At 42.2% G+C, this 13,435-nt stretch overlaps 2 protein-coding genes across 2 annotated transcripts; both read left to right on the top strand.

Moving 5' to 3' along the window:
• Positions 1–138: 138 nt before the first annotated feature.
• Positions 139–5,283, top strand: RSL1D1 (ribosomal L1 domain containing 1). Its single transcript, XM_082292408.1, has 9 exons — positions 139–357; positions 490–629; positions 1,402–1,540; positions 2,153–2,301; positions 2,439–2,540; positions 3,146–3,239; positions 3,324–3,452; positions 4,198–4,404; positions 4,646–5,283. Exons 1-9 carry the CDS (start codon positions 163–165, stop codon positions 4,988–4,990), a joined length of 1,500 nt encoding a protein of 499 aa, XP_082148534.1. The 5' UTR covers positions 139–162; the 3' UTR covers positions 4,991–5,283.
• Positions 5,284–6,740: 1,457 nt separating this feature from the next.
• On the top strand, positions 6,741–7,130 carry LOC309579188 (transmembrane protein 238-like; the record flags this gene model as incomplete). Its single annotated transcript, XM_082292309.1, has 1 exon — positions 6,741–7,130. The coding sequence occupies one exon, from the start codon at positions 6,741–6,743 to the stop codon at positions 7,128–7,130; it is 390 nt and encodes a 129-aa protein (XP_082148435.1).
• Between the last annotated feature and the right edge of the window lie 6,305 nt (positions 7,131–13,435).

The following is a 13,435-nucleotide window of genomic DNA, read 5'->3' as shown; positions in this document are numbered from 1 at the left end:
GGCCTGACCTCTGGCTGGCCTTGGTGCCGAAGCGGGATGGACTGACGGCCTCCGGTGCTCTGCTCCAAGCCCCGTTAGTCCGTGACCCTGCTGGGGCAAAGCTGCCTGCAAGGACAGGACGGGCCCGCCACATCCCGCACACGCGGGGCACCACCGCGCCCGATGCACGCCTGCTGCCGAACGCAAGAGCGGAAAGCACCAATAGCACCGCCAACTCCAGCACCCGCCCCTCCGACCTCCCCCGCCCCGGACGAGCTCCGCCGTGCCCCGGAAAGCGACGCGCACGCAGGCGCGGAGGCCGCACGTGGCGGCGGCGGCACCATGGCGAGCGGGAAGGAGCGCCTGGACCGTGCCCAGGTACTGCGGGGAGCCGGGCGGGAGCTCCTGCGGCCGGGGGCTGCGGGGAGCCGGGCGGGCGGGAGCGCGGCCGGGCCGGGCTTGACTTGCTTGACCTGATGTGCGGCTGCTGCCGCTGTGGTGCCGTTGCAGGTGAAGAAGGCGGTGGAGGCTCTCGTGGCTTTCGCCAGACGCAAGGCCAAGGGAGACGCGCTGCTCCTCAACGAGAGCGAGAGCGTCCATCTCTTGGTGACGGTCTGGAAGGTCCCGCAGGTGGCGAAAGTCATCCGAATGTAAGGCATTGATACCCGGCCGCGTGGTTACAGGGGTTGCTCGTGTCCTTTGGCTTGGAAAAGAGCACTTTGCAGATTCTGAGCGTAAGGAATTTGACTGCCGCAGCCCTGTCTTGGCAGTTCCCATGCCGTGACTAAGAACTGCGGGGTCAGAACGCTGCTTTACCCGTACTTTTGGCATAACGGGAAGCTGGGCTGTGCCAGCTTTTTGCGCGGAGAATACTGATTCTGTGGGTTGCCAGTTACAGGGTATGTGCCTCTCAGTCCTTAAGCTTGAGAAAATAGATCAACTTCTGTGTCTTGACCCACCACCACCAAATCATTAGTAAGACTTCTTTCTTGTGGTAAGCAAACCTGAATATGAATTAGAAGTCTCCTTTTAAACTGTAGCTGTGCTACATTGAGAAAGTTTACATCCATTTCTCAGGGCCCGAGTGTTACAAAGTTTTGTCTAATGACTGGATGTAGCCATGGCATAAGGTGAGAAGCATGGAGGGTCCTCCTCCTGGGACCCGTGTGGTAAGGGCTGCTGGCAGGACAAGGTATTCCACCTTGTGTCTGGAGCTGTGGATTTCCACGGTTTCACTTTTCCAGTTTTGTATGTTTATCAAGTATAGGTTCCACTGAGAATATTTAGTAGTTAACAGAGTCTAAATACAGGCACTTCTCTGTGTTATTAAAAGGTACTGATCTCTCAGTTGTAGTCCTAGTTCTGGAGAAAACTTCTTTCTCTTATTAGACATTCTTTATGCATCTCATATTCTCATTGTAGACCACTGCCCCATGGCATTCGTCCAGAAACAGCTGACATTTGCCTGTTCACAAAGGATGAACCAAATTTATCAGCAGAACAGACTGAAAATCTGTACAAGAAACTTTTAATCCAGAATGGGATCAGAAGTATAAGCCAGGTAAGAGAGGCCCTTCATGGTATAATACAGTACTGTCATTTCTTTCCTTTTATACCACCAAAAAGAATAGAAACAGTTGTTACCTTCTGCTGTTTAATATTCTAATTCTCATTCACATTCTCTAGTAAGATTTTTATGACTACTCAAACTGTGGTGTTTCTAAAATGCAAAGTTTACTCAGAACAATTTCTTCAGTTTGAAACAGGATTTTTAATAATCAGATAAAATTTTAGATAAATGTTCAATATTTAGTTTGAGTAACCAACTAGAAAAACTCACAGTGTTTGAATATTTATACCCTTTGCAGCTGGATTGGATTGTTTATGCCACCAGCAACAAAATTGTAAAACAACTTATTGTTATATTTAGCCTTCCTTTAGATGTTATTCATGTACTGAAGTTCTGTTTGGTGATGTTCAGCTTCTATGCAAGAGATCCATATTGTTTGATTCTAAAAACAGTAGGAAATGGATACTTTTTGATTGTCTTCAGCATTCTAAAATAATGCACTGTGATAGACTATCAGTTATGCAGCCTTAATCTGTGCAGTTCTGAGAAGCATTTCTGGTTGCATTTTCAGCAGTGGGGACTAAACTGGTGCTTGCATTGCAGATCATCTCCTACAAAACCCTCAAAAAGGAGTATAAAATGTTCGAAGCGAAGCGGCGCCTCCTGAACAGATTTGATCTCTTTCTGTCTGATGACCGAATTAGAAGGCTTTTGCCCTCACATCTAGGAAAACACTTCTATGAAAAGAAAAAGTAGGTCTTTAAACTTTGTAAATCTATTTTTGCATTATCTTTTTTAAGGTCAAATTCTTCTTAGTAACAGGGAAATTGGTATTGTTTCGGGTATTCTAATTGTTTCCTTTTTTTACTCCTCTCCCTTTCTGTTTTAGGGCACCTTTATCTGTAAACCTGAAAGCCAAAAATCTTGCCAAGGAACTAGAAAAACATATCCAAGGGACTACACTTCCAGTTAACAACAAAGGGTGCTGTTAGTAAGTACAAATCGATTAATACATCACTTGAAGGGTGGTTCTACCTTAACTGTAGGAATTTCAAGTGAGTTATTTTTATTCCTTTAATATGTGAATAAAAGATGTTAAGGGTCACCATTCCAAATAGGGCATGTTTTGAATCTTAACCTGTATAATTAATTTAGTAGTTCTATTAAAGTTTTACTGTTAAGCTGGGGCTTTTTGTCTCTTTTTCCTTTTACCTAAGGAATTTCTAGGCACCTGTCACTGTCAAAGAGCATGTACAATCTTAGTTTTAATCTAATTTAGTAATACTTTTCTATTTCCAAAATACTCCATTCTAATAAGATTTTTGTTCATGTATTGTATATCTAAAAGGATCTAAATTGTTAGTAATGCTTTGTAATGTAAGGCAGAAGTTGCATATCCAAATATGGGAAGATGAATACATGTGAATCTATTCTGTTATTACAGAAGATTTCTGCAATAGCCATCCTTCCTTTATGAACATTAAGATAATTGCAGATGACTGGGCTTTTTGCATTTCTGGGTATGCCTAAACTAAACAAGCAACTTGAAATAAGTTTATTTGCCCACATATACAGATTATCCTTCTCTTCTTTCAGTACAGCACGTATAGGTCACACTGGGATGAAAGTGGATGAGATACTTGAGAATATCCTTGCAGCAGCAAAAGTGATTGATAACAAGTTACCAAAGGTACTTCTGATTGACTGACTTACAGACGAATAGGTTCATACTTCTGCCTTATTTTTACATAATATACTGATTTTGTTTTTGCAGAAATGGAAAAATGTAAAAATTCTTCACCTCAAAACACTTAAGTCAGTTGCACTCCCAATATATACTGCAAATATCTCCAACCTGGATGAGCTTGACAAACAGCCATCTCTCAAGAAAAGCGAAGTAAAGGTAAATGAAATTTCTTCAAACTTTGCATAAATTAAATTGGTGCAGCTAATTCTTTGTCTTCCTTCTTTGCATTGTAATGTGGCATTTAACTGTAATAGCAATTGATCCCAGGCTTCTGTGGCTAAAACTGGTTAGACATTCCTGTCTCAGTGCTTCAAATACTCAGTAATAATAATGAAATTATGAAAACTCCCTTATAGGTTTTAAAGCAAACTGGAAATAAATAAAGTGTTTCTAGACCTAAACTGAAGGGAGCTGAGATTCATTCTTAGAACTTTGCCGGTATTGTTTATCCCTATTTGCCTTCCAAAAGTACACTCATTAACGTATATGTGGATTCAGATCATGCATCTGTTATTTATTGGTTAATCAGTGGCATCTGAATAATTCTCAAGCTCGTATGTTTGTATATGTAGGGGGAGCTCATACTTGTTAAAAATATAATAGTTGGCTACTCCTTTCTAATGAGTTCTGCTTGTGTTCATTTGTCTGAAATGAATTTGGACCATGGATATTTAACTTAGGGACTGTAATCTGACATTAATATAGTTGTGAGTTATTTATAATAACCTTCTACTTGCAATGCATTTTTCATATTTTACATATGGTTGATTAGTCCAGGTCTATTGAACAAGACTCTTTAATGTTGCTATGCCATCTAATTTTTAACCACATTAAAACAATTATTATACATTTAGAGATGGTATGGGGATTTGTCTGAGATGTACTTCTGATTTACTTCTAGAAGGCAAAACCCAAAAAAGCAAAGAAGACAGCTAAAAAACTGAATTCAAGTCAAGTCACTGTGACAACAGAAAGTAAAGCTGCTGCTGGTACCCAGGAGCCTGTGATAAAAGAAAAAGTAGAAATAGTCCAAGAACCAGGTGATCATGATGATGAAGAAATTCCACAACTAGTGCCTATACAAACAACAAGTTCAGCTGACCTGAAGGTAATTATTGAGTAATATTGAGAAACTCACATTTCAGTTAAAACTAAAGATTTTGAAGAGTTTAAATTGTTCATTGCTCCTTAGGGAACAGTATCTGTTAGCACTCTTCAAGTAGATTAGGGTGGAATTCAACTGAAAGTGTTTGTCATTTTGTAATGGTTTTCACTGATCCTTCTTCCTGAAAAACAGGAAATATGTTTTTTGGGTGGAATGGTAATTTTTTTGTTTTTGTTAAATACAGAAAATGGAACCAAGCCCAGAAAAAGGTGACAATTTGGGCAAGAAAACCAAAACACCCCTTGGTAAGAGAAGGAGACAGTCTCTAGTGGTGGAGACTCCAAAATCAAAACCTGAGGTTACAGAAGAGTGTGCAGACTTGCAAAAGTCATCAAAAGACAAAAAAGCCAAGCAGGCCAACAAGCCAAAGGAAACAATAAAAGAAAAAGATATGAAAAAGACTCCAAAAAAACCTGAAGCAAAGTGTTTTGCAACACCCAAAGCTGGCAAGTCAATGCAGTCAGCCAGGAAGTCTTCAAAATCACCGAGGCAGGCACCCAAAAAGGTGTGCGTGCCACAGTCAGCATGAACATTGTCTGTTGTAACACATTTTATATCATCATTCAGTGGTGTATTTTCAGTAAACAAATTTATTGATGAAGTAAAATGCCTTTTTAAGAAATCTCATCCCAAGAGCTTTTTTTTCCACCAAGATCTGTAATGATTCAGTGGTTTCTTTCTAATGTACAAGCTTGTACAAATATACTCACTGTCTTAAAGGCCCCATCATCTTTTATCTTTTCCTGGCCCAAACCAAAAACACTCAAATTTTTCAAGTGTCAAAGGGCAGAGATAGGGCTATCTTAGGGGAAAAAGGCTGAAAAATAATAAGTGCCATCTTTCTGAAGCAAGAAGCATGGATGCCAAGAGCAGCAATCTATGTGTGCTTTTAAAAGTGAAATAGCTGCTATCGTTTAAAAAATTGTTCAGTATAATAAAGACAGGTTGGCAGCTATTGGTCTTAGATATTCAAGTTAGCAGCCTGGTACCAAGCCAAACATTCTAATTTTTAGCTGTTTTTACCTAGGGTATTGGTGAGTTAAAAAGGCACAAGACAATTTTCCTTTAACCATATATACTTTGCAACATCAGGGAAAATCTTACCTTCAGTTTTGGGCTTTATTTTTGCTACCAGAACAGTTGAGAGTATTCCTGCATGATGGTCACAGAACCATTGTTCTTCCATCTGAGAAAAGCCAAAGGCTATGTGAATTCCAGTTGTGCCAGGCAAGTGAACTCACCCAGTAAAGGCATGAAAAATACATACTTAGGACTGAAAGGTGATATATTTGCAATTTTACAGAACTGCCCAATTGTTCTCTGTATGATCACTTGTCTGCCCTCCACAGAGTGAGAATACAAGGCAGATTTGTGTTGAAAAATCCTAGTGCTAAAAACTCCAAATAGGAAAAAGGTGGTAAGAGACAGTATTAATCAACAGGAGGTAAACAGCCTCATTTGTCATTCAAAAAACCCTACCACATCTCCTTTTTAGGACATCCTCATATCAAGGTACTGGCTACCTAGAAAGTGGGTGCTAAATAAAATGTGATAAACACTAATGAATATGAAAATATTTTGCTTCATCTGTGGTGGCAACTTTTTTTGACCCTTTTGCAACCCTAACTTTTTGAAACTTTTCAACTATTTTGTGAACCAAATGCTATTATAGGAATTGAATCTGTAATCCCAGTAAACCAACAGCACTCACTGTCACTGGAGGAGGAGTCTTCCTCAGCAGCATCATTCTTGGCACTCTGTCCCTCCACAAAAATGTGGAAAGTGCCTATGCTATTAGGCCTGGTCATAGTTCCTGTTGGCTTGATATTTCTAGTTACTGGAACAGTGGCTAAGCCATCGTTAAATAGGGTGTTAGATATAAGGCTCTTGTGAGAGCGGGCACAGGAGATCCCACATCTAAACACAGTTCTTGTGCCTGAGGACTTGGGAATGTAAAAAGAGGTCAGTGTGCACCACTCCCAAGGAGCCCTCAGCTCCCAAATACCATCGGGCGCTACAGATCAGCCTTCGAGTCCCACGGCGGCGGTCTGGGGGCTCGGCGGGGCCGGTGGGGGCGGCGTGTGCCCGCCTTCCCCTGCACGCAGGTGCGGGAGGGGACAAGGCGCGGCCGGGGCTTGCCCTCAGGTGTGCGGGGGGCGCGGCCTGGGCGGCCCCTCAGGTGCGGGGGGCGTGCCCTTCACCTGCCCTCGGGTGGGAGGGCGCGGCCCGGCCCTGCCCTCAGGTGCGCGCGGCCCGAGGCGGCGGTGGCGCCGCTCCCGATGGCGGCCCCGGGCGGGCTGGGCCGCTGCGTGGCCGCCTTCTGGCTGGCGCTGGCCTTCGACGCGCTGGGGCTGGCGGTGCTGCTGGCCGGCGTGTTCGCCGACGTGTTCTTCTCCGACCTGCTCATCTACGCGGGCGGCATCGGCATCTTCCTCAGCCTCGTCTGGTGGGTGTTCTGGTACGCGGGCAACCTGGAGGTGCCGCCCGAGGAGCTGCGGGACGACGTGGGGCTGTCGGCGCCCAAGGGCCGGGAGGACACGCTGCTTCGGCGGCTGGTGCACGGCCTCAGCCTCCGCCTCACCGCCGCGCTCGCCCCCGCCCGCCCCGCGGACCTGGAGCTGCAGCGCGCCGGGAGCCCCCGCGGCCGCCACGCCGACCCCGGCAGGTGAGAGCCGCGACGGGCCCCGGGACGGACAGCGAGGCGAATCCGGCTGTGAGTTTTAACTTTGGCTAGAGCTTGGGAGAGCTCTCCTGCCCGAGATTCAGTTTAACACTTGCTGTGTTACACCACCGGCTCGCAGCTGACGCTTCTTAAGAGGAAAGTGTGGAATCTTTCTCAGCTCAGGCGGGAAAAAAAAGGAATGGTAAAGATTGCACAGATGTGATTAGGCAGGGAAGACGCTTCCTGTAGCCGTCTAAGAAGGGAAAAGGAGAGCAGGAATAAAGCCCGGGGAGTGTGGTGGAGCTGGCATGCAGAGAGCTGCTGTCAGAGAGCAGCACAGGAGCCATGGCATTCTGAACTGGTCCTCACAGTAATCAAATGCTGCCAGAAATGGCCATTAACTACTACCCCACATAAACTCTTGGGAAGGGAAGCCTCCTCTTTAGCACCATGAAATGTTGCTTCCTTAGCGAACAAGAAAGGTGAAATGCTAACTTGTATTTAACTTGGGGGCAGAGTTGTAGGTAAGAGGTTGAAACCCATAAATTCATAAATCAGTTAAACTGCTTGTCTTGAACCTCAGTCATCTAGAAAAGATGTGATAATATCTGATGTGTAAAGGAACTATCTAGGTCCTATTTCAAAGCATGGTTGAAGAACATCAAGCTTTTCAAAATATCCCCAGTGGGTTCATTTATATGGCATGTTCATTTAGGAAGAAAAGCATGCTTAATGCCTTGAAAATGTGTGTGGGGAAAAAAGTCAAGCTTTTACTTCACTGTGTAAAATTCTCTACTGAAGCAACTTTAAACACTGTTTTGTACCAAGTGTTTGAACTGTTCAAGGATTCTAAACATCTCAGTGTTCTGATTCACTATGTGCAAGATCAGCTTTTTCTGCTGCTCCTTGAAATTAAAATCTGAAGACACTGTTGATTTACAGAAAAGTTCATGTGGAAATCGCCTTCTTGCATGAAAGCCATGAAATTTTTCATGAAAGGAAGTTTTAACAGCAGGGAGAGTGAGTATAGGTAATTATTGCCTAATAAAAAACTTGCAGAAGGCAGGAAAGAAAAGCAGCAATACAACTTCCAAAGATTAGTTACTGCTCTTTAGTTTATTATTAACCATGCCTGCAATTAGAAAACAGGCTGTTGAAAATTAGGGGTTTTTTTCTGAAATGGCTCTAAAATTGACAGGTCTGTATTTGCAGGGAAAGATTCATATTTATAAATGACTATGCGTAACCTTTTCATCTAAAGATCATGGTAATTGCAGGTATTGAGCTCAGTAGATAATCTGCTCTCTCTGTAGATGCAATATATGCACATGGATCTGTATTCTGTTGTAATGAACTTCTAGTAGTGAAAGTTACTCATTATTTTGAAATATTTCAAGTCTTATTCCTAAGATTTATTCTAAGTAATTCGATTTATATGTCCTATAGGGATATATATATATATATATATATATATATATATATATATATATATATACACACATATACATATATACATAAAATGATAAAATGATTCAGGACAAGATATCCCAAGTAAAAAGCAGCTTCAGTTGCTACAGTAAATAAACTTCAGTAATGGTAATTCAGAAGGAACCAGAACAGAGGGAGTGAATAGCAGTTATGTTACATATTGTAACATAAACTCTCTATGATTTTACTTGCAAGGTGAAACAAAGCATAACAAATGTTTTCACCTTCAAAGACAATTCAGAGTTCCCTTTTGAAGTATGTTCATCTAAAGTACTTCAGAGTTTCTCGTAAACAACTGTCTGAATCAGATCATTCCTTGCTGATAGACCAAATCCTCTCCCCATCTGGAGATATTTATGAACTTAACCAAACAGGTTAAACATGTTTGGGCAGATATTGTCTGGACAAGGAGGAAAAATACCACCACCACCACACACACACATACATTCAAAAACAAACAAATGAAAAAATCAAACCAAAAAAACCCCAACCCCCTTCACTGTACTGGCCATTTGGAAACCTTGAGCATTAACTTCCTCAAGTTATTAAAGGAACGCTGCATTTTGTTCTGATTTCCTATCATAAAAATTATATAGTTGAGAAAGGTGAGAATTCTCAGGATATGGAATGCTTCTATTAAAGGAATAACAAGTAGATTAGGATCCTCAAGCCTGAAAAGAGACGCAGAGTATAAAGTGTTCTAGAAGTCTATACGGTCAGTATGGGAAAGGTATGAAGTGCATGCCTCCCCAAGGCAAAGCAGGAAAAAACAAACTGTCACAGGCTATGCAATTGAAGTGTGGGATTATTTGACAGGGGACAGTGGGACAGATAAAAATTTACTGATTCAAAAATCCAAAGGAAAAAGCAGAAGAGATGTAAAGATAATATGTTTGGCTCAGGAAGTCCTGGGGCAGTAAGTGGCAGTTGAGATGATATCCTGAGGAGTTATTACTTGTGTGCCATATTCTTATGTCTTTATCGAGACATCACACTTGGCCACTGTTGGAGATGGGCTGGTGACTTGATGGATCTTTCCTTTGGGTCCCAACTGGCTGTTAAACATGAGGAAAAGTACTTTTAAGATTGATCTTAAGTAACACTTCAGAGTTATATGGCTGTTCTAAGACTATTTTGGAGTAACATTTTCTTAATGTTTTATCTTCAGGATCTGTTGAAGACACAACTATTGACGTTACTGCCCCAAAAAGTGGGGGGAAGTGCTGCAAATGATGAAAAGAGATTCCCTACTCAAAGCAATAGGATTCTCTTATTGTGGAATAATCTCTGCAAGCATTGTGGACTCTCCATAAATGGACGTGTGGAGCTGTATCTCTGCCAAACACACCTACTTCAGTGTTGGACTGGATATACTTTGAAATGGCAAAGAAAGATCCCACAAAATCTCTTTAAGAAGTGAGAACTAAAAAAGAATTTAACCTGCTTTGCTGAAAAATCACTGCAGCTTGTCATATAGTTGGTTTTGTTTTGTTTTAATTATTATTATTTTTAATAACCTGGAAGGTTTGGATAAAAAGCTCTTGCACAATGAAAAGCTCTTGCACTGTTTTTTAGCAAGGTCTGGAAGTTAAACTTACTGTGAATTTTTATAATGCCAGTGCAATACTTTTGTTTGTAAGGGTGCTTTTAAGATGTCTGTATTAAAGTATTGACGCAAAGCTGCAAATGTAGTAGAAGTTATTTATAGTGTAAATACACAATGTACAGTGTCTCTTGTAAAGTTTCATTGTTATTTTGAAATAACCTGGAATCTGAGATTTTATAAGTAGACAACACCAGTGATGTTGGCATACCAGTACATTCTTCATAGGTACAAATGATGTAATATGGTGACTCTTGCAAGAGGCATTTTTAGTCCAGTGATGTTGGAAATTATTTTCCTAATGCTGAAGCATTTGAGGGAGGGAACATGACCAAAAGAAACCCTGTTGATTAACAAGTACTTCAAGGCTTTATAAAATACTAACAAACTACCTGGCAAAAGATTCATATTATTGCTAATGAAACCTAAAATTGTGTGGAGAAATTCCTCATGAGTTCCTCTGTTTTTGAACTGTTTGATCCCACCATCAGCAAATACTGGTAGGTCTTAAAATTTCAGTGCACAATTGTTCTATGCCACACCTTATTGAATACTAGAGGTGGAATTAAGGAAAATATTTACTAAGAACACTGTGACTGTACTTCCTTGTGAACTCTTGAAATGTCTTTCAGTGTTTTCTTGTAAATTGCTGGAGCAACTTCTTTTCTATGCATATTCTCATTTTTAAATGCTTTCCAAATGCTCTCTTTTAACCAAATCAGAAGAACACTAAACTTGAAGGTCTGTATGTGATTTCTCCTTTACTAACTGCAGTTTTTAGGAGGGGTATGCAATTTGTTTTCTCCTTTTAATGGAGCTGCAATGTGACACCACTGTGGTGTTACAGTGGTCTGATTAAAAAACCCAAACAAACCAAACAAGCTCCTCCCTTAAAACCTGTAGATCAATTTTCATTCGCAAGAATTTTTTTCCATTTCATTGTTCGTAACAGAGAGAGCTGCTTTTTCTGATTTCCCATAGTTTTGCTTACAAACTGAATTATGAGAGATGGTGTTTAATAAGTGGAATGTTTAGTAGCAGCTATAAATGGAGCCAAAACTTATATCTGTAGTTCACATACTTAGCCTGTGAAAAAACAAAATTTTCTATTTAAGTGTTGCAATAATTGCTGGAGTGAACTGAGCAGGGCTTTGCATTCATTGTATATTACAATGTAATTAATCTTAATTCCAATATCAGTACTTAATGATTGTTGCATAAGATGGTAGCTAGAATGCAACTTCACTAAAAGTTAGGTGGAGTTCCAACTAGTTTACTCGTATGAATAGTATATGTGTTTTAAAAATTAGATATAGGAGCTGATCCATCAGTGAAGGAGGATGTTAAGCACAGAGAAGCAGTAAAGCACTAGAAGGTTACTGGGATGTTGTGTCCAAACAAGGAGAGAAACAGTGCTTGCTGTGGAGCAATGATACCTGTTGTAAGTATTGTAACTATTTTCTTTTTGAAAATCCAGTTGCTGTTGCATGAAATAAATTTGCCTTCTAAATCAGGAAGGCTAATACTAAATAGAAACTGGGATTCATCTGCAGTTAAACATTAACAAATATTTAACACTATTTTAGTTTCATGATATCCTTATCAGCTGTGTTCAATGCAGCACAAAGTCCAGTCAAAGAACTTTTGCATTGTTGACTGGAAGGAAGCTCTTGGACATGTTTAGGACTGCTTGCTGTTATGTGAACAGAGTTGTACAGCTAAAACTGGAATTCCTTTAGACATTCATGACAGTCCCATGCATGCTGTTTAAAAACTTAGCCAAAACCACAAAGAACCAGACTAGTTCCAGAAGTGTGGGTACAGGAGTCTTTTGCATCTAGTTAAGCCTTAAAACTAGCTCAAAATGTCATCCTACATTCCGCTAAAGGAAAAATGCCAACCGCCTGAATTCTAACTATGTAGATGGATTAAATGCTTGTTAGATTTTAAATGTGGACTGCATCTAATGGAAGTTTTCATGTGCCATATAGTGTCTATTTAAATGGGAACATCTTTATCAGGGAAAGATTAAATTATTAGTAACACCTACAAAAATCTGTTTGATGTGACTTGTGAGAGTTGCTGGGAGGGACATAATTATTACATTATTACATAATTATTACAGTAGCAGTTCGTGTAGAGAAGAAGCATAAGTGTATAGCAAGTTGAGAAAGTTGAGAGAGGGCTAAGGTCAAACAATGGCACGTGTTGCTGCAGCTAGTTTGTGTAAATTGAAGTAAATGTTACATATTCAGCCAAAGTAAGCTTCAAGCAGATTGAACGTTTATGAAGAACTACACAGGAAGCGCAAGTCTCTGTTCATATGCACCTAGGTTGCTTCAGTAGTAGAATTTGTGTGTGTATACAATGTTTCTGGAGGAAAAGCAGTTACGAGCTCCAAGACAGAAAGTCCGTAACACATTTTGTTTAATAACAGGTGCTTCAATACAGACCTAGCCTACACAAAGAGGACAAAAACATCCAGAAATCTCGCTTGAAGTTCCTATCCCGCTGTTCTAGCAAATCCATTATTGCTTCCCAAGGTTAAACTCCGCTTTGTTTAGATTTGTTTAGATTTTTGGCCCTCTTTAATCTCAACTAAGTTGTTCTGACCATTTAGTTTATCCCTTCGGATTGCAGTTTTTAGTTGATAACCCTTGCTGTCCAGGCTGGCCGTGCCCTCGGTGTCACCTGTGCTGTGAGGGGCTGCCCGCGGCTCTCACCGCTCGGGAGGAGCTGCCCAAGGGGTCGGGGAGCGCTCGCTTGTGAACGAATCCGGGATGGGATCGCTCCACCGTGGCGCTGGGGATAAATCTGGAATTCCGCTTCCCTGCGGTCGGCTCACGCACCGCGGGAGTGGGAGCGCTACCGGGAGTCAGTGTTAAAACCGGAACAGTGACGAGAGTAGAGCTGCCCGGTCCTCTTGCCCGGCTTCATCCCCGCGTACGGGGCGGGAAACGCCCTCTGCGTGCCCCTGCCCGGCTCCCTTGGTCCGCCCGCAGCACGGCGGGCGGGGGCAGCGGCGCGGCTGCTCCCTCTCGGCGCTCCGTGCCGCCGCCCGGCGGTGCCGCTCCGCGCCCGTTCGGCGGGGCCGCCCGGCGGTGCCGCTCCGTCCCGGCTCGCTGGTGCCGCCCGGCGGTGCCGCTCCGCGCCCGTTCGGCGGTGCCGCTGGGCGGTGCGAGGGGCGGGCCGCCTGGCGCTGTTTCCGCCCGGCCGCGCTG

This window comes from Coloeus monedula (assembly GCF_965178545.1).
Source record: "Coloeus monedula genome assembly, chromosome: 16".
NCBI classification, from domain to species: Eukaryota; Metazoa; Chordata; class Aves; order Passeriformes; family Corvidae; genus Coloeus; species Coloeus monedula.
This window is presented reverse-complemented; position numbering and strand designations above follow the sequence as displayed.